This window comes from Caretta caretta, chromosome 5, assembly GCF_965140235.1.
Source record: "Caretta caretta isolate rCarCar2 chromosome 5, rCarCar1.hap1, whole genome shotgun sequence".
NCBI lineage: Eukaryota > Metazoa > Chordata > Testudines > Cheloniidae > Caretta > Caretta caretta.
Genome location: NC_134210.1, coordinates 51,917,558 through 51,942,572, shown reverse-complemented (window position 1 = coordinate 51,942,572; position 25,015 = coordinate 51,917,558). Strand labels below are relative to the sequence as shown.

Genomic DNA, 25,015 nt, shown 5'->3' with positions numbered 1-25,015 from the left:
TTAGAGACTAACAAATTTATTTGAGCATAAGCTTTCGTGAGCTACAGCTCACTTCATAGGATGCATTCAGTGGAAAATACAGTGGGGAGATTTATATACATAGAGAACATGAAACAATGGGTGTTACCATACACACTGTAATGAGAAATGCATCCGATGAAGTGAGCTGTAGCTCCACGAAAGCTCATGCTCAAATAAATTTGTTAGTCTCTAAGGTGCCACAAGTACTCCCTTCCTTTTTGCGGATACAGACTAACACGGCTGCTACTCTGAAACTTTTCACTCACTGCAACTTAACATCTTTCTGATAATGTGGTATTGTCTTACCCCATCATGTAAACACAGTGAAAACAAAAAGCAAATAATGAAATGACCCTTGAAGTCAACATTCACTGAAAATCTCTGATATACAGGCTAAATAAATACCAAAAACTTATGCATGGAATCAAAATTCAAGGTAAAACATGGGGTGGAGAACAAACAAACTGAAGTCGTCATCTCTACAAACTAAAATGCAAACAATGGATAAGATACTGAAGGATGCCTAATAACTAATTAATACATTCATAGATGGAGCAAAAACTGATGTCCAACCATGCAGATACTGCAGTAGATTCTTGATGAATGCTACAAAGGGAGTAACAACAGTAGAACAAAACATGGAAGGCATAGACAACTGAGCTAATATTAATCACAAGAATAACTTCTTGGCCCTATGCCATTTAACATTTTTATCAGTAGCCTGGAAGAAAACACAAAATCATCAATGATGAAGTGGGTACATGCCACAAAAATTTGGGGAGAGGTAAAGAATGAAGAGGACAGGTCACTGATTGCGAGTGATCTGGATCACTTGGTATGCGGATCACATACAATACAAGTTTTAATAGAGCTAATTGTAAATGTCTACATCTAGGAACAAAGAATGTAGACCATACTTATAGGATGGGAGACAAGGGGAACCAAAAAATAAATAAATAAATAATGATTTTTTTAAAAATAAAGAAATCAGATTTTTTAAAAAATTTAAACCTGATTTTTTAATTTAAATTATAATACATTTTTATTTTAAAAAATAAACCCATTTAAAATGAATCTGAATTTAATTAAAAATATATTAAGGCCTAAATGTCTTATAATTTTGTTGTCAATATGAAACATGTTTATGTATCCAAAATACTTAAGGTTGTTTTGTTTAATAAAAATAAATGTTATATGCTGTTTTGGGTGTTTAAGTAATTTCCAGTTACCATCCTAATGCAGCTTGACACAAAACGTTAATTATCTAGTAAATAAAGCAATATATCATTCACCATTTTCTAACATACTAAAAATGTACAATACGAATATGAAAATAAGCAGCTATACAATTGCTTATACAAACATATATAGTTATAGTGTACCAGCCTAGGTAGCAAAAATATGTACCAAATCTAGCATAAAGGCTCTATTTAGTTGTAAATCAACAGTTTTCACGGTTATGTCAAGCAATGAGAATGCACCTTTCTTTAGAAAATAAATGAAATAAAATGGAAAAGTTGATTAAAATCAGTTATTAAATTGAGACTTTCCACTTGGTGATTTAAATCTACCCCCCCCCCCCCCCCGATGGGAGACTATCCCAGGAAGCAGTGACACTGAGAAAAGATTTGGGGGTTGTGGTGAATAATCAGCAGACCATGAGCTTCCAGTGTGGCACTGTGGCCAAAACAGCTAATGCAATTCTGGGATGTATAAATAGGAGGCTCTTGATTAAGAATAAAGAGGTTATTGTACCTCTTTTTGGCACTGGCGCCACCACTGCTGGAATACTGTTGTCCAGTTCTAGTGCACCCAATTCAAGAAGGATGTTGATAAATGGGAGAGGGTTCAGGGAAGAGCCATGAGAATTATAAAAGGATTAGAAAAACCATGTCTTATAGTCAAAGACCTCAATCTATTTAACTTAAATAGAAGGGGGACTTGATTACCGTCTGTAAGTATCTACATGGGGGCAACAAATATTTAATAATGGGCTCTTCAATCTAGCAGAGAAGGATATAACATGATCCAGTGGCTGGAAGTTGAAGCTAGACAAATTCAGACTGAAAATAAGGCATAAATTGTTGACAATGAGGTTAATTAACCATTGGAACAATTTACCAAGGGTCATGGTAGATTCTCTAGCACTGACAATTTTTAAATCAAGATTGGATGTTTTTCCTAAAAGGTATGCTCTAGGAATTATTTTGCAGAGTTTTAAACCCTGTGTTATATGGGAGGTCAGACTAAACGGCCACAGTGGACCCTTCTGGCCTTGGAATCTATGAATCTAGATTCCTGTCTGGTCACACACTGTCCAAGAGTGTGAATCCACTGGGATCGGTATCTTTGGAGAACTAAGCTTTTAGAAACTATTTTATTGCTAGCAAGCTTATTAAGGGAATTGGTAAATAGTTTCCGAGAGATAATGAAAATACCCCTTATTTACCTACTCAGGTTGTTACTGCATAATACTCTGGTTTGATTTTAGCACCAACAATGCTGAAAACTGACAGTTAAATAGAGTTTAAATTGGAACAGAAATATAAATGTAACACTGAAAAAATTGGGCTCCATGTAAGTGGGATTCAATCTTCAACAGTTTTTTTCTCCAATGAAAGATAACACCCATCTTTATAAATTAGAAGCTTTGAAAAACAGTAAGAAAAATAAATTTATATGAAGTAGGTTTGGTGGAGGTCAGCGTCTGTTAAAGATCCTCCCATGATTGCACAATGGTAATTTTAAACTAACTTTGAACCACCTTTAGTATTAACTAGAAATCCATTAAACCCTAGAACAATAACTCATAGCTAAGGCTACCTTTTAGTTATGGGTATTTTTTGGAAAAGTCACAGGCAGTAAACAAAAAGTCATGGCCCATGACCTATCCATGACTTGTACTATATAACCCAAACTAGAAGTTGGGCCAGGGGGCCGTGGGTGCTCTGGGCGGGGCGGCCCAGGACATGCGCTGGTGCTGGGGGGATGAGGGAGGTTGGAGGGGCTGGCAAGGCTCCCTACCCGGCTCCATGCAGTTCCCCGGAAGCGGCCGACATGCCCTGCAGCTCCTACATGGAGGGAAGACCAGTGGGGCTCCGCTCACTGCCCCCACAAGCTCTGGCTCCACAGTTCCCATTGGCCAGGAACTGCAGCCAATGGAAGCTGCGGGGGCGGTGCCTCCAGACAGGGGCAGCACATAGAACCCCCAGCCCCCTCCGTCTAGGAACTGCAGGGACATGTCAGCCACTTCTGGGGATGCCTGCCCCCCACCAGGTAAGCACCGCCTCGCACCCCAGCCCCCTCCCACACCCAAACTGCCCCAGCAGCAGCTGGCGTGACTGGCCCAGGGTCTGCCTGATCTCCTCAGACAGCCCTGGAGCCAGCCATACTGGCTGTTGCAGAAGTCACAGAGGTCATGGAAAGTCAAGGAATCCATGACTTCTGTGACCTCTGTGATAGACACGGAGCCTTACTCATAGCTGACAATGGCTGTGAACAATGGCACTCTCTCCATCAATGCTGAAAATGGTTTAGCTGCTGTGGTGCAGAAAGTATGCAAGACACCATATTGATGTGTGATGCCTAGTGCTCTTCCTTGAATACTGTTAAAAACAGTACACTAGCAGCTAAACTGTTTTCAACAAACCCTGAATGGACCAGAGATCCATTGCTCACTGCCACTGTCAACTACAGGTTATCATCCAAGTGAAAAGCTTTACAAATGAGAAAATGGGACCTAAAAATGCTCTGTATGTGACTGTACAATATCACCCCTCTCGAATACTAATTGCTACCTTTGGGTCTCAATGATGGTATACTATTTTTAGTTTAGAAAAGGTGAGGTATTTCATTGTAAGGCCATTGCGTCCAATTTTTTCCCCTGTGACTGCTCACGTTAACCAGGCTAGAAAGGGACAATTATTTAAATCTGCATTTAATATTGTTGGTCTAAAATTTGTGATGTTTTTGCTTTGGATAAATGCAGTTGCCACTGAAACTTCTGCATATTTATCACAGACTGAGTTAATGTGATCCAGGAACAGCTGGATTTGAACCAGCTTTTTCTAGTGAATTAGAATATATTGCGGGAAAATATATAACTAATTTAGAAATAAGAGGAGTGCCTTGCACTCTTGTGATTTAGACCCAACCATGCAGAGCACTCCGTATGGGTAGTCCTCTGCAGTCACCCACTGAAGTCCACATATCTCTGCATGGGCATAGCACATTGCAGAATTGGGGCACTAAGTAGTTATTCAAGTATCGACTTTCAAATTTTGAAAAAGACTAATCTTTTTCACCACACCATCTACTGAAATTATAACTTTGTTATACCTCTGCCCACTTTTTTTTTTTTTAATCCAAAACAAATTGCCAACTTCTCTAAATTTAATGGGGAAATAAAAGAACATGAAGTACAGCACACATCCTATTAGCACATTAATCTGCTTCAACTAAGAATCAGCAGTGTCTCGCTACAAGTAATTTTTATTAAAATGTTCAAGCAAGATCTAAATTACAGAATTTATAAACATATTAACTTTCAATTGAAAACATTAACAGTTAACTACAGCAAAGTGGTTTTCACGTATTGATGTTATTTTACATAAACATACACCATTTAAATGTGTTATTTTAGGGAACAACTGAATGCATACCAATCTCTATGATTCCTCACCTGCTAATGTACCCAATAGATATCATTTGACCAAAGAAATCTATATATTTTGCATCAGCGACATGACCAAAATTTGTAATTGTTATCTAACACTGCTATGGCATTTCTGCTTAAAACAATATATTATCGATCCAACGGATGTAAAACTAGACTCTACTAAAGGAAAGAATGTTTGTTATTTTGTCTTCTATCCTGTTATTGTGTGAAACTTAACTTTAAAGTTTAGAAAAAGTAACTTGAAGTGGAGATGTTTTAACATTTCCTGTAAAACTTATGAAAACACATTTAAGCATACACACAAATATTTAGAAAACAAGAGTTGGTGATAATGGTTTTGATAGATAACTATTTACCTTTTTGTGATAAATACTACAGAGTCCTCTCTCTATGTCTGGCATCTTACACAGATGATTTTGAATATGACCAAACACACTGGATTCTGACATGAGAATTTCAGACACAGCATCAAGTCGGGCATTTATTTCACTGTAAAACAACAACAATCATGAGATCTGTCATGAAAATTCCAACTTCTTTAACGGAGGGAACACGGTTGTCCAACATTTTGGACTATGGCTAAGCCCATACTAGCATATATAATGTTACATAAAATGTTTAAGACATTATTTATATTTGAGCATGATTAAAATGATCAAAAATCTCGAACACATTCTGGGAATAATTTCCACAGAGCTCCATGGGGTAAGGTTGTCAAGGTTGCCTACACACTTCTAGGGCCTTCACTGTTCTGGCTACACTGAGTCGTGCAGAAACAAGGAGCAGCATGTACAGGGATTCCCACTGGGCTCTTTGCGTTCTAACTTGAATTGTGCAAGGCTCGCTTCCAACTACGGCAAGCCCCATAGGCTATGGTGGTAGAGTTTATAACTTTAGCAAGACCTACAATCTGGAGTTTACAACACCTGCAAACCATATATACTTTATCAATATATCTTATTACTTTAATGAAGCCTCAAATATGGTACTGCTCAGACTGAATACAAGCTTGTTATCCTCCTCCACCACTCAAGAACCATATTTGAGGCTTTCCATGGAAGTTCTAGGTTCCCCCGACACAACCTTTAGAAGTTGTGACTCTGGAGTAGTAGTGAAGAAATACAGGACTGATAGAAGTTACATACAAACTTGGTTCATACTCTTGGGTTTTAAGGGCATGAAAACAGTGCACGCACTTTAACCACTAAGGAAATTCTCAGGAAAAATAAATTTAAGGAATACTGACTATTGAGATTATCATCATTGCCTTCAAAATAATGTTTCTAGATTTTTTTTTTAAAGAAATGCTAGAAACAAAAGAAAGTTGCTTTCAAGTTTCCAGCTCTAACTCTGTTCCTATAGCCTCAGCTACTCTCCACGTTTCTGTTATATATCTCATTACCCTACCCCATCCACATTTCCAAAATAGATCAGAGTGCACCACAACCCACACATTTATATCAGTGGCGCGTATCCTCTGCAGCACGATGGGCATATTGACAACTTGCCAGGATCCTAAAGGTTCCACCTAATTTGCATACAAGTCCCTGTACAGATTAGGATAAAGGTGTTTAAAATAAAATAAAGACATGTTAGCTAACATGTTTTAGTTTATGGGTGTTCAAACACTTATTAGCATCTCATCTCTAGGGGTGACTACAACAGTCTTCCACAATTATATTGGACAGAATAATATTGAGGGTTTTTTTTTTTTAAGTATGGATGTCATCATTTACGCAGAATATTAGAAAAAAGATGGCTGAGGTAGTACCTTGTATTGGACCTGAAGAACAACTCTGTGTAAGCTCGAAAGCTTGTCTCTCACCAACAGAGGTTGGTCCAGCAGAAGATATTGTTCATTAAGACTGTAACTTTTTGGGAAAGGGACCTCTCTTTTTTTATTTGTAACATAACACAAACCCATATATTACAGAAATAATAAATCTGCCATGCTAATCACCACTACAGACCACTAAAGAAGCACTACCTGTTGCAAATTCAGGGAAATACCAGGATTCCATGCTTTCCAGTAGATTCAAGATCAGGACACTTTGGCCTTGAAGGAAGCAAGGCCCATATACTTGAAATTCCATTGATCCACAAATTAAAATAAGCATGTCAGATATTGATGTGCAATCAATACACATGAATATGTTACTAGCGAGAAGCAGATCCCTTTCTTTGCTGCATCCTTGAACTTCAAAGCAATGTCTTCAGAAAAATCTGTTACCCCTTGTTGGTAGACAATTGGGTCAGAGTTCAATTTGTAGACTTCTCAGCTGACTGTCTGATTTGCGTCTACCATACAAACGTAAAATAAAAAAAATCTCCAGTGGTGAAGGGCCTTGATGACTGCTATAACTGCAAAAAGAAAAGGAGTACTTGTGGCACCTTAGAGATTAACCAATTTGAGCATAAGCTTTCGTGAGCTACAGCTCACTTCATCGGATGCACCTGAAGAACTTCAAAATGTGATGTCAGTGACTATTTCAACTTGCACACTGGCCTTTTTAAACCAATGATTTTGGGCAGGCAATGTACAATCAAGAAAAACAACTTACTGCTTGTGGTGTCTACCTTCATATTCAAACTGGCTATATTTCATATCATTCTGATGAGACAAAGCTGGGGGGTTGCAAACACTTTGGAGGATAGAACTGAAATTCAAGGGGATCTTGATAAATTGGAGAACTGGGCTATAGATAACAATGAAATTCAACAGAGACAAATGTAAGGTGCTACACTTAGGGAAGAAAAAACAAAGGCACAAATACAGAATGGGGGATAACTAGCTTGGCAGCAGCACTCCTGAAAAGGATTTGGGAGTTGTAGTGGATCACAACCTTATCATGACTCAACAATGCGATGCTGTTGCCAAAAAAAAACAAACAAACAAACAAACCACAAATGCAATTTTGGGTTGCATTAACAGAGGCATAACGTGCAAGTCACAGGAGGTGATAGTACTGCTCTACTCGGCGCTGGTTAGACTTCAGCTGGAATACTGTGTCCAGTTTTGGTCAACGCTATATAGAAAGGACGTAGAGAAACTGGAAAGGATTCAGAGGCAACCAACAAAGAATTAAAATGGATGGAATGCAAGCCATATGAGCAAAGGCTGAAGGAACTGGGTATGTTATTTTGGAAAAGAGGAAATTAAGGGGGGATATGATAGCAGTCTTAGATACTTGAAAGGCTGCCATAAAAAATATGGAGAAAAGTTGTTCTCTCTTGCCACAGGGAGCAGGACAAGGGGCAACGGCTTCAAGCTACAGGATAGCAGACTTAGATTAAATCTCAGGAAAAACTTCCTAACTGTAAGAACAGTAGGACAATGTAACAGACTGCCTCAGGAAGTCGTGGAATCTCCTTCACTGGAGGTTTTCAAAGAGGCTAGATAGCCATCTGTCTTGCATGTTTAGATACAACAAATCCTGCAACTTGGCAGGGGGTTAGACTAAATGACCCTTGTGGTCCCTTCTAATCCTAGGATTATGTCTCATCCTAGTATATTTTTAAGATAGAGCAATTGTTTCTTTTCACAGCAAGTAAATGACAGAGCCTTTGTTTCTGACAACTATTTTCTCAACTTCATTTTTTAACTAAAACAAATCAACCATGTCTATTAAAAAAAACTTCACAAATATACTTTCACCTGTCTGATGCACATTGCTAAGCAACATTTTCCAACTTTTTAACTATTCCTCCACCTATACATGAATCATAGAATCATAGAATATCAGGGTTGGAAGGGACCTCAGGAGGTCATCTAGTCCAACCCCCTGCTCAAAAGCAGGACCCATACCCAATTAAATCATCCCAGCCAGGGCTTTGTCAAGCCTGACCTTAAAAACTTCTAAGGAAGGAGATTCCACCACCTCCCTAGGTAACACATTCCAGTGTTTCACCACCCTCCTAGTGAAAAAGTTTTTCCTAATATCCAACCTAAACCTCCCCCACTGCAACTTGAGACCATTACTCCTTGTCCTGTCCTCTTCTACCTCTGAGAATAGTCTAGAACCATCCTCTCTGGAACCACCTCTCAGGTAGTTGAAAGCAGCTATCAAATCCCCCCTCATTCTTCTCTTCTGCAGACTAAACATCCCCAGTTCCCTCAGCCTCTCCTCATAAGTCATGTGTTCCAGACCCCTAATCATTTTTGTTGTCCTCCGCTGGACTCTTCCCAATTTATCCACATCCTTCTTGTAGTGTGGGGCCCAAAACTGGACACAGTACTCCAGATGAGGCCTCACCAATGTTGAATAGAGGGGGACGATCACGTCCCTCGATCTGCTCGCTATGCCCCTACTTATACATCCCAAAATGCCATTGGCCTTCTTGGCAACAAGGGCACACTGCTGACTCATATCCAGCTTCTCGTCCACTGTCACCCCAGGTCCTTTTCTGCAGAACTGCTGCCTAGCCATTCGGTCCCTAGTCTGTAGCTGTGCATTGGGTTCTTCCGTCCTAAGTGCAGGACCCTGCACTTATCCTTATTGAACCTCAGCAGATTTCTTTTGGCCCAATCCTCCAATTTGTCTAGGTCCCTCTGTATCCTATCCCTGCCCTCCAGCGTATCTACCACTCCTCACAGTTTAGTATCATCCGCAAATTTGCTGAGAGTGCAATCCACACCATCCTCCAGATCATTTATGAAAATATTGAACAAGAGAGTCTCCTTCAGTCTCCTCCCTCTGGTCCAATGTCCATGAAGAAAGGGCTTGCTGCAGCCACACTTCTTCTCAGCAATTCTTCCCCCCAAGTCTGGTTCTAGGAGTGGGCAAGCAGGACAGTCACTATGAGTGCTGTACCTCTGGGTTGTTCCGTCCTTTTGTTTTGCTCTGATCTGATTGGTCCACCATTTCTGTTCTGCTCTGGCCAGCTGAATTTACTTTCTTCCTCTGTTGCTTGGTCAGATGGTTGAGGTTAGAGCAGATGCCAAAAACATTTTTCCCCTGGCCAGCAAAACAGCTGAGGCCACTCCTGCTTCCCCACTCCACCAACTCCTATATTATCCATGCTGGCTTGTCACCATATTAACAAACCTTTCACCACACAGACAAATGCTATGATTCCTGTGCTCCTCTGGCAGTGGCAAGTGACAACCCCAATTCCCATGATAGCTGCAATAAAAAAGTCCATTCCCTACTAATCCCTAACATTCTGAAGTGTTTGAAAATCATATTTTGTCAGCTGCTGAGCCTTAATGTTAGCTGCAAAATGAGCCCTCCACAAACTTTCCTGCATGGCTGCTGCAGCCCTTCGATTTCAGTCATTTTAACTTAAAGAGAGCCTTTTTATTCTCTCCCTTATCTGCCAGTACTCCACCCTCTAAGATAATTTGAGATTCGAGGCAGCAAATTGTAGGCCACAAAACTAAGAGGTGTTCTGTAACTTTCTCTTCTATATCACCTCATCACAATGGATTAGCTGGATACATCTACTAAAATGATGAGCAATAAAATAGTTAACACAAAATATAATGAGGCATCAGAGTTATTTTTTTCCACTGAAATGAATTAGATAGCTCACACCGCTCAGGGCTACTGTTTCAGGATGTCTGCACAAATTCAGAAGTTTATCTTCACAATCAAGAGTTAATAAAAGAATAGTTATGTACCCTAGAGTAACCATGGTTCTTTGAGATGTTGTAGCAAGCGTAGATCCCAAAGTAGGTGCATATGCACATCATGTACGCAAGGTCAGATTTTATTTATTTTTAATAGCTGGGTCAGGTGGGGACACATGTGGCCACGGCCTCCATGTACTCTTGTGCAAGGATAGAAAAAGCGGAGCAACCATGATCCTTCCTCAGTTCCCTTGAAGCCCTTGGTAATTGAGGACTACAAAAACAGGGGATAGAGGACCCATAATGGGATTCACACTGACATCTCCAAGAACCAGAGTTACAGCAGGTTAAATAACCATTCTTTGTGCTTCATGTACTTGTCAAGTGCAGTGTCCTTTCAGGATGGCGGGAATAAGGAGTCCATGCTGCATCAATCTACCAGTAATTGGAGTACAGTAGATGCTCATTAGTAGCAATATATAGCAACAACACAGCAAAAGGACCTAAGTGGCTGTTGCTGTTAAGGGGAAGGTCATCTAACAAAAGGTGTATGAAGAGTTAAGGGTGTATCGGAAGGGTGGGGGGGAGTTGGCAGAACCCTACATTTGGGGCAAATGGAGCAGGGAAAGAGGAAGTTACTCACCTTGTGCAGTAACTAGGTTTCTTCAAGATGCGTGTCCCTGTGGGTGCTAGACTTTAGGCGTCAGTACGTCCCTGCACCACATATCGGAGATTTTCGGTAGCAGTGCTTGGCTGGGATACGTGTGCGCAGTAGTCGTCTCGTGGTGCTGTTGGCACCTCATGTAGCATGCACATGACCCAACCCCTCAGTTCCTTCTCTACCACAGAGCTCGATAAATGAACTCTGAAGTAGAGGGGAGGAGGGTGGGTAGTGGAGCACCCACCGAGGGACACATCTCAAAGAACCCTCGTTACTGCACAAAGTAACTTCCTCTTAATTCTTCGAGTAGCATCCCTGTGGCCAGTAGGGACTCCACTTTACATGCCTATCGAGCAGTGCCCCACTGTGGACGGTAGGGACTTCAGAGTTGTGTGTATTGCCACAGAGAGCACAGTAAGGCCTAATATAGCGTCTGACCTAGAGGACTGAGTGATAGTACAGTGTTTTGCAAAGGTGTGCTTTGAGGCCCATGTGGCAGCCCTGCATATGTCTATTAGAGAGACATCGTTCAGGAAGGCTATAGATGTAGCAATGGCATGTGTAGAGTGGGATCAAATCCCTAGTGGGGGTTGCTTGTTACGCAGTCGATAGCAGAGTTGGATACAAGTGGAGATCCATTTAGATAGTCTCTGGGTTGATACTAAACATCCCTTTGAGTGTTCTGAGGTGGAAATAAATAACCTTGGAGATTTCTGGAAGGGTTTGGTTCTTTCTAAGTAAAAAACTAAGGCTTGTCTGACATCGAGTGTATGTAGGATGACCTCTTGTGAGGTCCCATGTGTTTTTGGGTAAAACGTGGGAAGGTGTATAAGTAGGCTTAAATGAAAAGATGTCAATACTTTAGGCAAAAATTTCAGATGTGGTCACAACGTGACCTTGTCTTTAGTGAACACGGTGTAAGAGGCCTCCGCCATCAGTGCTCTGATTTTGCTGCCCTGTCTAGCTGAAGTAATTGCTATCAAAACCACAACTTTCATAGACATATGAAGGAGGGAACAGGTCGCTAAGGGTTCAAAAGGTGCTCTGACGAGGTACTGAAGTACCAGGTTCAAATCCCATGGGGTTGTAGGTTGTCGGACTTCTGGGAAAATGTTTTGTACACCAATAATGAAGCGTCTAGTGATGGAGGGAACGTCAGTCTTCGCTCACCCAACTTTGTGGAGAAAGGCTGTAATGGCTGCTAGGTGTACTTTGACTGAACTTATGGATAAGCCGAATTCCTTGAGTTCCAGTATGTAGTCCAGTATGACCGATAGAGGCACGATGACGGCATTTAAATTTTTTTGTTTACATTATAGTGAGATTCTCTTCCATTTTTGGAGGTAGGTATTGCAAATGGTGGATTGTCTGCTATTTAATAATATATATTTCACTCATTCTGAACAGGCTAATTCCTCATGTTGGAATTAAGTAGGAGCCATGTTTTGGAGGTGAAATTTCTCCAGATTTGGGTGGAGAGTCTGGCCTCCATTCTGTGTGAAGAGATCTGCCTGCAGGGGAAGAGCTCATGGAGCACACATAGTCAGGTGAGACAGGTAAGGGAACCAGGTCTGTCTTGGCTATGTTGGAACAATCAATATGACATGGGCCCCGTCAGTCTGTATCTTGTGAATGACTCGTGAGATTAGAGGTATCAGTAGGAATGCGTACATGAGTGATTTGTTCCATGAGATAAGGAAGGCATCCCCTAGTGACTTATGTGCTAGTCCTGCCCTGCAGCAGAAAAGTGGGTACTCGTGGTTTGTTGTTGACGCAAACAGGTCTACAGATGGATAGCCCCATTTTTGGAATATCGATTGGAGGACACTGTCAGGTATTTCCCATTCGTGTTCCTTGGAGAAGTGTCATTGTGAAGTGTGAAGACGAGGACTGAGTTTCAGGAGCCCTACATCTTTGTGGGTGTTGCTTATTTCTGTTCCGGTCAAAGTTCCATTGTTGTGAGCAGTGGAAAGAAGTGTCTCTGCCCCTTTGGTATGGTTGGTACAGATTGTCATTTTTCTGGTGGTGTGTATATGCCTAAAGTCTGCAGAGTGGCCCAAGAGTCCTTCATCAAGTGAAGGACGTCATCCATTTTTGCGGAAAAAAGTTTCTCCTAATCGAAAGGTACATCTTCTTTCTTGAGTTGGAGCTCCTTCGGGATACGGGATGACTGCAACCACGAGGCCCTGCACATTATGACAGCCATGGCAGTCGTTCTCGCAGCAGTAACCCCTACGTCCATCAAGGTCTGTAAGGCTGTATGGGAAATTAGTTGTCCCTCCATCAAGATAGCATTGAATTGGAGACGTTTTTCCTCCAGTAAGGCTTCAAGGAATTCTTGCAGCTTACCATAGTTATCGAAAATGTACTTGGCTAGAAGGGCTGAATAATTAGCTACCTGAAATTGGTGTATAGCCAGTGAGTATACCTTTCTACCGAAAAGGTCTAATCATTTGTGTTCTTTGTCTTATAGAGTGGACTGGAATTGAAGTTGTTTGCTGTGAAGACTGGCGGCTTCCACAACTAGGGAAATGGGCTGTGGATGAGAGAAGAGAAAGTCCATTCCCTTAGCTGGGGTGAAGTCCTTTCTCTCAGCTCGTCTGCTGGTAGGTGGTATCGTGGCAGGAATCTGCCAAATATTCTCCACTGGTTCCATTATGGCATTGTTTATGAGTAATACAATCTTGGATAAAGTGGATGTCTAATATCTGCAACAGTTTGTGCTGGTTGTCTTGCATCTCTTCTAGGGGAATGTCTTGCTTAGTGGCTACTCTTCTTAAAAGTTCCTGAAATTGTTTCAGGTCATCCACTGTGGTTGGAAGCTGTGGTAGACTGCCTCGTCAGGAGAGGAAAAGGAGCTGTGGGCCAGTGAAATGCCTTCATGGTCCATGTAGTCTTCTTCCTCATCTGCGAAGCCCTCAGGTGCCTCCAACGTCTCCCTGCTCGGGGATGGAGGAGGAGAGTGAATTTCCTCTCTGGCTGAAGTCGAGGGTCTATTGTAGTGGGCCTATATGCCACCCAGAGGTCTCAAGGGGGCCACTGCGTAGGGAAGTGTGTCGGTGGACAAAGCCTGGGTTGCCGTACCATTGTTGCATCTCATGAGATTAGCAAGACTTGGTCTTAACAGTTTCCCCTGGTGGTCTACGCTCCATGGCTAAGGAGTGTTGGGAAGAAAAATGACTCCCATGTAAGTCATCTTCATCACTGGAGATGAGCTGGGGAGCAGGTGAAGTGGGTAGCTGCTCCGCTCTTTGGACCGGAGATCCTTCGGTACCAAGCAGAGGTGACTGCGGCACTGAAGAGACCACTATGGCTTTGTGCTGAAGAAACTGTTGCAAAGCTGCCTGTTTCTGTGCCGGCAGTGCCACTGTTGAAGATAAGGACATTGCAGAGACAGTGTTGTAAGTAGCCTTGGTCGAAACAGTCAGTGTTGTTCTTGGTCTGTCCACTGGTGCCAATGACAGAGTCAGTGCCGGTGGTGGTGGTAGCACTGCGAGTGGAATCGGTGCCAATTCCCACACCAGGGTGGTTGGAGCTGTGGAGAAGTGCCTCAATTCCATGTCAGTGTGGTGGGGCTCGGTAGAGGTCCGTGGAGGGATGGTACGGAAGGTGCCCAGAGCCTCAAAGGTGCCCACTCTAATCAAGCTCAGCACTGAGGAGAGCAACCTTGCCGGGGACCTCTTCTTTTTCTGAGTGTCCCTATGAGGGGAAGTTGCGGCTTGCTTCCTGGAAGTTTTGGAAGACTGAGCACTCCCATTAGCAGCAGTTTTGCTTGGGGAACTAGCTGCTGGTGTTGATTCTGGTCCCTGAGGGATAGACTGAAGGGACATCTCCATTAAAATCATCTCGAGGTGGAGATCTGTCATTCCATGCCCTGGCTTTCAGGTTACTACAGTGAGCACATTTTTGAGGGATGTGAATCTCCCCTAAACAACGGACACATGATGAATGGCTGTCGGAGACTGGCACGGCCTCACGGCAACAGTTGCAGCATTTAAGCCAAAGCGAGCTGGGAATCAGAGCTGATAAAAGTTTCCCGATGTGGGAAAAACAATTAAAGAATTTGGGGGAGGAGAGGTAGAGGGGGAGAAAATATCAAACTAAGAAAATGAGACTTACTAAACTACAACTAATCCATTTGTCTATTGAAAAAACAAAGAGGCAGCACTGCCACTGAGCTCTGTCTACAGCCAAGGACAGTTGAGAAGGAACTGGATCATCTGGTCGTGCGCATTCTACATGCGTCGCCAATGACACTGTGAAACAACTACTGCGCACGTGTGCCCCGACTGAGCACTGCTACCGAAAATCTCTGATCTGCGGCACAAGGACACACCAACACCTAAAGTGGAGCACCCACAGGCACACTACTCAGAGAAGAACCGTGGGTTTGGCAGGGGAGCCTCCAGTCAGCAAAACAGCTGAGCAAGCCCACCTGCCAGGGACAGGCTGAGGAAGTTGTTCGGTATCGAGGGCTAGAATGGATCCAGACTGTACTGAGCTAATCAAATTAAGAACCTCTTCCATTTATTGTTCCATAGAGTTTAAAGCCAAAAGGGATCATCAAGTCTGATCTCACGTAAATCACAGATCATTACATTTCACCAACATACTCCTCTATTAAGCCCAAAACATTTCAGGCCTCAAGAAACTAAATATGCCATAGGAACAAGGGAGACCAAGCCAATCAGATCCCTTCAATGGCATGGAACTGATTAGGTAAGATATACCCAGATGATCCCAACAGATGAATTACGCCTCATGCTACAAAGGAAGGTGAAAAATCCCCAAGATCTCCGACAAAGTGACTTAGGGAAAATTTCCTTCTTGACCCAAAATCTGGTGAACAGTGTGACCCTGAGCATGTGAGAAAGAACACTGACCAAACACCTGAGAAATACAATTCACTGTACCACCTCAGAGGACTAGTCCATTCCGTCTGGTGTCCCATCTCCACCTGTGGCCAATCTCAGATGCTTCAGAAGATTAAAAAATAGAATACATACAAGCACCAACTGTACACTGGAGGGGGAGGGGAATTTCTTCCTGACCACTGTAGGTGGCTTACTGAGGCATGAGATTTAACCGTGGTCATTCAGAAGGAAGGAATCTGATAATGACCTGAGGCTCAGTCCAACTCTGTAGCCAAGTTCTGATATTTGACAGCAAACAATTCTATCGAAGAGATCCCCAATGCAGAATATCAGTTCCATGACAGACCTATGCAGAAACCATTTGTGTGATTGGTCACTAACTGCCTTTGCAGCAAGTCTGCTACACTGTTGCTGACTCCCAGGCGTGAAGGTTCATTGGGGTCACCTGGTTTTGATAGCACCAAGTCCAGAACTTGATAGCTTCCCGACAAAAGTAGGCAAGAAACATGCAAACTTTGTTTCGTAGCTGTCTGTGTAGATTTCCACCCATGTTCCAGAGAACAGGCAAGAATGTGATACTAGACAGTCTGATTATGCTAACCTATTCTGTGTTGCCTGTGGACCAGGTTCCTTGGATCTGCTGGTGGTGGGGAGGATGTGAAAATTAACACCATTTTTGCTCAAGGTGATATTGCCCTATGCCTGATGGAACAGGGCAAGGCAGCTCCCGACCACTGGCTCCTGCTTAGTTCTGGTGTAGTCACGATGGTCCCATCAAATATGCTGTCTGGATGTTGAGGTGGGATGCAGGAAAGAGGAGGCAGATGACGGGCCTCTCATGGAGCACTGCAATTGTTTCCACAATGGGTGTTCTGGCTGTCTTCCCTGTCAGTATGCGTGAACACACTGTTTCTGTTGAAGCTGATATTTCTAGAGCATTCTGTAGAAGGTTGGTTTGTATATACCCAGCGATCTCAGGGTGGCCTTGAGTCCTTTAAGGAATGGAACACTTTTTTCAGCATTTTCCACTTGAACAAGAAGTCTTGTGTGGTGTCCTCGATCTCTCCCAGTACCTCAGATGCTAACAGCCAGAAGGCTCACCTCATAGTCAGAGTGCTGACCATAGGCCTTACTGGAGTCACCCCTAGCTTGACTGTAGGCCTATTCCAGCAACCATTTGTCCTTCTCTGATAATCTCCTTGAACTCCTCCCTTGCACTTTTGATAAGCATGGAGTCACCCTCTCCCACCTCAGGAAATTATGCTTGGCAAACAAAGCCTGACAGACTGCCACATGGATTTGCTGTGATGTGGAGAAGTAGGTCTTGCACCGGGACAGGTTTAGCTTTTTGGGGTCTTTGAGCATTAATTTAGACTTTTTCCTGCTCTGCTGCAATTACCAATAACCCTGGATTTGGGTGGAAATAAAAGCACTCAATGTTTTTCAGGAGCATCTTTTAGCGTTTTTCCATGCATTTAGACGTGTGCTGGATGATGGCTGGAGTTCGCCAGAGCCCTCTATTCAGCTCTAATATGCCCTCATTTAAAGAAAGAGCAATCTTGGCTGGGGTCGATGCAGTCAAGATGTCAAAGCGTTTTTGTCACTTCTCTTGTATTACCATTATTTCGATATCAAAGGTCTTCACAATGCAAAACTAGGAGATCCTGAAATGTCAAAGTCATTGATCACTAGAGTCGGGGCTTGTGAGACCTGCCAGGTGACAATGGTGACTCCTTCAGTGGAGACTGGGTATGCACTTAATTCCTCCACTGTTCCTAGCTCTTGAGTGTCCATCTGGCTCTAGTGTCAGTGGCCTGGATACTGATGCTGTGAGGGGGTCTGATCTCCTCCCCTTCTTGGGCCTACCACCACAGGACACTTGAGATAATGGTCCCCAACAGAATCAGTATGGTCTGGTGTATGGGTAGTGGCCTTGTTGCAGCTAGTGGGCCCAATGCCACTCGTTTCTTTTGTGGTGAAAAAGACCTCAGATCCTAGCTCTAGGTTCATTAGAGATATAGATAGCTGGCTTTATGATGATCGGGAGAATCGCATGGTTAACTGCCAACTGGGTGCCCAGGTTACGAATCTCTCAAGATATGTAGGACCTCCATGGTAGCATTCTCTGAAATGCTTCCAGTTTCATGTGCAGGGTCAGTTAAGGAGGCAGAATTGCAGGGTCTCAATGCATGGATGAGACAATAGTGTAGGGAGGAGGGGTTTAGATTTATTATGAACTGGGGAACCTTTTGAGAAAGGAGGAACCTATACAGGAAAGATGGCTCCATCTGAACCAAAATGTAACCACGTTGCTGGTATATAAAATTTAAAAAGTCAGAGACGTTCTACGAAGCATGGGGGGAAAGCCAGCAGGAGGAGTTTCAAAGGGCTGGGAGAAAACCAACAGTTGCGAGGTGGGACGCAATTTGGACAAAGACATCCCATAAGGGAGGACCTGTTAAAGGGTATTCTCTAAATCCTTCTAAAGAGGAAAGAATAAAAGTTGAAGAAGTCAGGAATTGGAACCAAGGGTCAGGACCAGGTTATCTGGAGTGAGGCAAGGCAGGGGCAAGGCTGGGCCCACAGGTGAAATAAGGAAGGAGCAAGGCTCAGAACAAGCAGGTGTCGGAGCTATCGCAGTTGTAGACAAACGTTTTGAGCAGCTGCTGAGCTGCTGCTTCTGGAATTAAGGGCCAGTCTGCTGACTCTTCCAACCAAGTCTACTATAGGCCAGCCGTGTTTGTTAGGTGGCCATAGACTGGCTCTGCTACAGGCCCCGATTTGACACATACTGTATAAATTGGAAGCTAGACTACAATTGCTCTGTTCATTCTGCCAATAGTGACTGGAGATTGCATCATCCATATATAATCCAAAAATAAATCTTATCCCATTCATTACACACATGATGGCCATAGACCCCAATATATTCCATAATCCCATATCTCTCTCTCCCCAAAGAGGAATAAAGAGAGCCAAAGTATGTAGGTCCTACCTAGCAGCCCTGTTCACACTTGAAGCAACATGAGAGTGCCAGTTTCAACTATTCACCCTCCACTTCCGTCAGTTCATTTACCAAATCACAAGAGAGTTTTCCCCTAATCTACCAGACGTTGGCCATTCTGAAAGATTCAAATAAATTCACATCAGATTTACCTGAATGGTTTTGAAACAAACCAATCTAAACAAAGTGCTATAACTTGATGCTTAATGTTTTAAGCATTGCAAGACTTGCTTATTAACACTGTTAGAATTAGAGGCATAAAAAAATTCAACCACATTTTGCTCATGGATTAATGTGGTAGCTGGAAAAAATGTTTTTCTGGAAAGAAACTTTTATACAAGGCGTGCACCTAGTGATTATTTCATATATACCTTTAAAGAAAAGAAATAGTTGGGCCAACTTTCAAAAACAAAAAGGAAAGTAAAGCTCAAATGTAATAGGGTGGTACCCACTTCTCGCAAGCATCCTTTCTGGTCGGGTGTGTCTGCCGTCTTTAAAACAGTCCCGGCCCTGGTACTGGGCTATACCCCCAGGGCTTCCTTTCTGGAGGCGTTGGTTTCACCCTCTTGGTCTGTTCTGGTTCCAGCTCTCCAGCTGGGCCTCTTAGCAGTTCATCCCCCTCCCAGGGTGTATCACAATTCAAATGTAGGCTACTTCCCCAGTGACCTACGGGAGGGACCCAGGCCTGGCCACTACTCTGGGTCCCAGCCCAAGGACCCTAAGAATAGCAGCCACATGCCATCATGTCCCTTTAACAAAAATGCCTTCAGTTCCCAGGACCACTTCCCCATGACTCCAGCCTTCACCAATGCTTCACCCCTACCTCAGGACTCTTATGGTCAGGACCAGCAGCCAGCTACGAGCTCTTCCTCATTCCCCCAGCCACCACCAGCACTGAGCTGTCCATGGTGCTGCAGTTCCCTTTGGCCAGCCAGGAGCACCATTTGCACTCCTCTGGTTCCAGCAAGGAACTGACTGTTTCTGGCTCTGCAGCTCCTTTTTACATAGCTCTCATGAGCCTGAATTGGCTGCTCCCTGAAGCCTCTCTGATTGGCTGCTTCCCCTGAAGCCACTGTATTGCTTGGAGGACTCCTCTACCACTCCTTTCCTAGGACAGTTGTTGCAGGACCCCACGGCCTCCAGCAAGGGGCCTTTGGGCCTAGTCCACACCATCACGCCAAGTTATATCTTTTTGTGCAGCAGTCAGTTTCAAACAAACAGTTTATCACCTAAATTACCAAGGGAAGTGGTGGATTCTCTCTCACCTGTCTTCAAATAAAACTGATTGCCTTTACAGCATACATACTTCAGCCAAACAAGTTTTTGGGCTTAACATAGGGATAACTGGGTAGAATTTAATGGTTTCAGATACACAGGAGGCCAGACTAGATGATCTAATGGTCTCCTCTGGCCTTAAATTCTATGAATTTATGCTCCTCCCATTCTTCTGGCCACTCAGTGTAAACTCTGCATGTAACACTAGCAGCAGACACCTACAATCAACAATGCAGCAACCACTCACAAATTTAGGGGCCATTTTCAGCAGAACTCAAATGTCAAGGATGTAACTGATGTGTAACAGAAAAAGCCATGTACCTAATGCAGACTGGCTGGGTTGATAAAGGTTACACAGTAGTAAAACCGAAGAGCACACAGTTAGAATCCACACAGTAGACTCAAAAGAACAAGTTTAACTTCTGCACAGCAACTGGTGAGAATCTCTACACTACAATTATTAGATAGGGGAGGACACTGGACTATGTTAATGATAGTGATGAAATAACTGAATATTTTGATTTTTTAGTTTTGGAGATTTATAACAGTCTATGAACTTTAATGAGAAATAATATCAACCTCAATTCCATTTTAATGAAGAATAAAGAAAAGCAAAGGATAACAAAACTAATACTGTGACTCCTTTCTGAATTAAAGATTGTTGGATTGCAAAAAGTACACTGTTACTTTATAAAGAGAGCTCCAAAACAAAAATCAATAGTTTTATTGTATGAATGTATTTTAGAAGTAGATTTAAGCAAAAGAATTACATTTTGAAACATATTGTCACTTTATTTATTTAAATAATGTATTATAATCTGTTCTGGTAATTATATGGTTTCAATATGTGAACAAGATGCAGATATTCAAAAACAACCCTCCCTTCAGAAGTTAATAGGTACTTTAATCATCCTCACATGTAGCTATGTTACTGTAGCTCCAGTAATCTATCACAAAATAAGCATCATACTGTTTGCCTGGTGTAATCCTCCAGATAAGAAAGGGCCAGGAGAACACAATCATATATCAAATGATCTATTTTTTAGCTGTAAACAAAACATGTTTTCCTAGATTTCTATTTCAAGAATCAGATCTGGCAGGGACCTTGAGAGGTCTTCTAGTCCAGTCCCCTAAACTCAAGGCAGGACTAAGTATTATCTAGGCCGTCCCTGGCAGGTGTTTGTCTAATCTGCTCTTAAAAACCTCTGACAGAGAGATTCCACAACCTCCCTAAGCAACTTGTTTCAGTGCTTAACTACCCTGACAGTTCAGAAGTTTTTCCTAATGTCCAACCTAAACTGCCCTTGCTGAAGTTGAAGCCCATTGCTTCTTGTCCTATCCTCAGAAGTTAAGAACAATTTTTCTCCCTCCTCCTTGTAACAACCTTTTATGCACTTGCAAACTATCATGTGTGCTCCCTCAGTCTTCTCTTCTTCAGACTAAACAAACCAATTTTTTTCAATCTTTCATGTTTTCTAGACCTTTAATCATTTTTGTTGCTCTTCTCTGAATTTTCTTCAATTTGTCCACATTTCCTGAAATGTGGCACCCAGAACTGAACACAGGCCTTATCAGTGCTGAGTAGAGTGGAAAAATTACTTCTTGTGTCTTACTTACAGCACTCCTGCTAATACATCCCAGAATGATGTTCGGTTTTTTTGTTATTTTTTGCAACAGTGTTGCACTGTTGACTCATATTCAGCTTTAGATCCACTATAACCCCAGATCCCTTTCTGCAGTATGCTTTCCTAGGCAGTCACTTCCCATTTTGTATGTGTGTAATTGACTGTTCCTTCCTAAGTGGAATACTTTGCATTTGTCCTTCTTGAATCATAAAATATAACTCCATAAAGAATTTTCTTCCATCCATGTGTGAAATAAAGGTTGAAAAATTCTACGTTATGAATTATAAAAAGGTACTCGTAAATTGACTGTTCAATAAGAAATACTTAACGTTTTTGCCTCTTTTTAAAGTCATCTAGAAAGAGTAGAATTATCAGATATTAAGCCATGTTGGAAGAATTTTGTTCCAAGAAGAATAGTATAATAGCATAATAGTCAACATTATTCCTATATACAGTCCTTGGTTCTTAATCTGGTTTTATATTTGTACAACAACTTGCATAAGCTTTCTGTCAGTGGAAAACCTAAATCTAAAATTTGTAGATAGATATTCTACAAAGAAGGTAGTCATTACTTGATGCTGTAAAATTATCCTACATTTTAGAAAATACTTATTTCAATCTTTTATTCAATTGTACATTCCGTCCTTTTCACAGTCTCAAGTAGGTCAGCAATTTGAATTCCAATCTGATTTTTAAACTGTATTTTTCAGAAATTAAAGCTATAACAGAATAATTTAGTGGATTAAATTGGATGAATGACTTATGACAAATCTCTTCATTCAAGTGCAGTACAATATGGCATATGCAATGCTGAAACTGTTCTGTAAACTATATAAACATGAGAAAATCTCTAATCTTTTGATTTTTAGAAAGAGGTCCATATTTTAAAGGGACTGGTTAAAATCAAATCCTGAAATATATTATTTTATACTACCACAAGGTACACAATTGGTCCAGTAAACTAAACAATAACTAAATAAGCATTTGTGAATTTGGTTAAAAAAAAATCCACATTGTACAATACTGAATTTAAAGGCATCACACAGGAATGTGCTACATTGAGTTACTTACTACATGTTTTAAATCACGTCCTATCTACGAGAGATATAGGTCATCTTAATTCTAACTTTTACATGTGTAAAGCAAAATTAAAATATTACATTTTGTATGTGACTTGCAATTTTTGTACGTGGTTGCAATTAATTTTGTTTAACACAATGGTTTGACTGAACAATATAACTAATTTATGCAACTTTCATATAAGGTTTTAGTTTATATACATGTAGAAGTTAAATAAATTCAAATAAAGAATTTATCAGAAGACTCTTTTTTACTTACACTATATTGCCCAGAATAACTTGCGCTCTTTCAGCATAGAAATGATAGCAAACTATGTACAGTGGATATATTAAACTAGGATCTGCCATATCACAGCCAATTCGAAAAAAAGTTAAATCAACCAATCAGTACAATTCAATGTATAAGAAGTTCAGTACACATTAACCTATAAAACATCACATGCTGCTTTCTGCAGATTATGTCATATAGATAAAAGATTAGCAATTTTAACAAAAATTCAAACAAAAACAAAAAAATCAAATATTCCGTTTAGGTGAAGAAAATATCTAAATTTAAAATTCACATAACTGAACAGTTAGACATGAACAGCAAAACAGAAGAAAATATTTCTGTGTGCACATTATGATGTACAGCATTAAGATTCTCAGGACTGAGGATCTGCAGTTAGGCCTGGGACCAGCTAACTAACTGCAACTGAAACCCCTAACTGACCAGATCGCTTGATTGGCAGAGTGGCACTGCCAGGACTGCTTTTAAGCCCAGCAATAGCAGTTGGCCAGCAGGTACTTGGCCGCAGCTTTTCTCTCTCCTATGTCTGCCTCGTCCCCAGTTGTGCCCCTGCTCTGCCTCTGCCCTGTCCAAGCCCCTCCTCCTGGTTCTGACTCCAGCTCTCACTGCCTTTGCTCTGACCACTAGGCATGGTCCTCATTGTTTCGAACGTTAGGCCTGGCCGCCCATATCCCAGTCCATGACAAAGATGGCCTAAATGTTTCCAGTTTTTACATAAGTAACAGGTCGTACCTTCCCTCTTCCTGGTGAAATAATCAGAAAAATCTAATATCCCTTTTCCTTAAAATGGGGTATTGGGAGAGGTGCAATTCAAGTTTTGATCTTGATCTGTAATTGGTAAAAGTCCTCAAGCAAAAAGAGAGAAGTCAGAACCTGGTAATTCTAATTCCCTTTTGGGTAGGGCTAGAAAAGAGTGGAGTCTTTAAGGCCTTTTTTTAATACATCATAAAGGAGCACCAAATAGGACAAAAACAATATATTTTTTAATTTGACTGTGCTCAGACTTCGTTTGATTGTAGGAGAATGTGTTTCCTCACTTTGAATCTCTAGTCTTACACACACACACACACACACACACACACACACAGACTTTCCATATCGTAATTTGTTAGTGGCTTTACTTTATAATTTCTTTGACTAATTAATTCACACCTTTTTTCAGCTTACCCTCTTTCTGGCTTTTTATTGACGTTTCTTCAAAACATAGCTTACTGAATAAGACCGCATAATAGTTTGTGGGGTTAAAAATAGTGGGATGCTACTCTGTTTCAGAAGGAAATAAGGAACAAAATGTTTCCCAGAAACACACATTGTCTTAGTGGAAGAAAACTAGTTCAATTGTCCTGTGGTTCGTTCTGTTTGTGCTTTGTGCAAAATTAGTTTGCTTTAATCTTTTCTTATTCTTGTGTGAAGTTTCATTTCTCTTTCACAAAAAAAGAGTTTTCTGTTCATTTAAGACATAATTTGAAGTCAAACATCTAAAGCACTTTTCGGTGTTATGTGCATATCAAATAATGATAGATTTATAATACAATGACGAATCACACTGTAGCTACACAGCAACTCCAGTGTAATTACAATGTGGTTATGATTTTTGATACCTGTAATTATCACTAATTCAAACAACTAGGTATTTAGCTATGTGAGTGAATTACTATTACCATTTCTCTGGTTTCACACTTAATACAAGTGTCTTTAGAACCCAGGTACATGAATTACATAGCATTTATGCTGTAATTACTTTAAGTTATTAGTGAACATTTAGCTAATATGCATTAGTGACAATGTCACGTATCAAGAAGTATAACAAAGGGGGGGGTCATACCTTAACTACTATGTAACTTCAGTGAAATTACAGTGTAATCTAATACTAAATTAATCTATTCCTTTCTGGTTCTGTTCACCTGTTCTTTCTACACAGAAAGACAATCTAATATATC

General features: G+C 41.4%; 1 protein-coding gene across 4 annotated transcripts in view; it reads right to left on the bottom strand.

Annotated features, from left to right (window-relative positions):
- MSH3 (mutS homolog 3) overlaps positions 1-25,015 on the bottom strand; it is a 184,546-nt gene that overhangs the window by 97,620 nt on the left and 61,911 nt on the right. For all 4 annotated transcript variants that reach the window (XM_048850086.2, XM_048850090.2, XM_048850088.2 and 1 more), the window contains one exon: positions 5,056-5,188. In XM_048850086.2, coding sequence (XP_048706043.2) covers positions 5,056-5,188 — 133 coding nt within the window. The remainder of the gene's footprint in view (positions 1-5,055; positions 5,189-25,015) is intronic.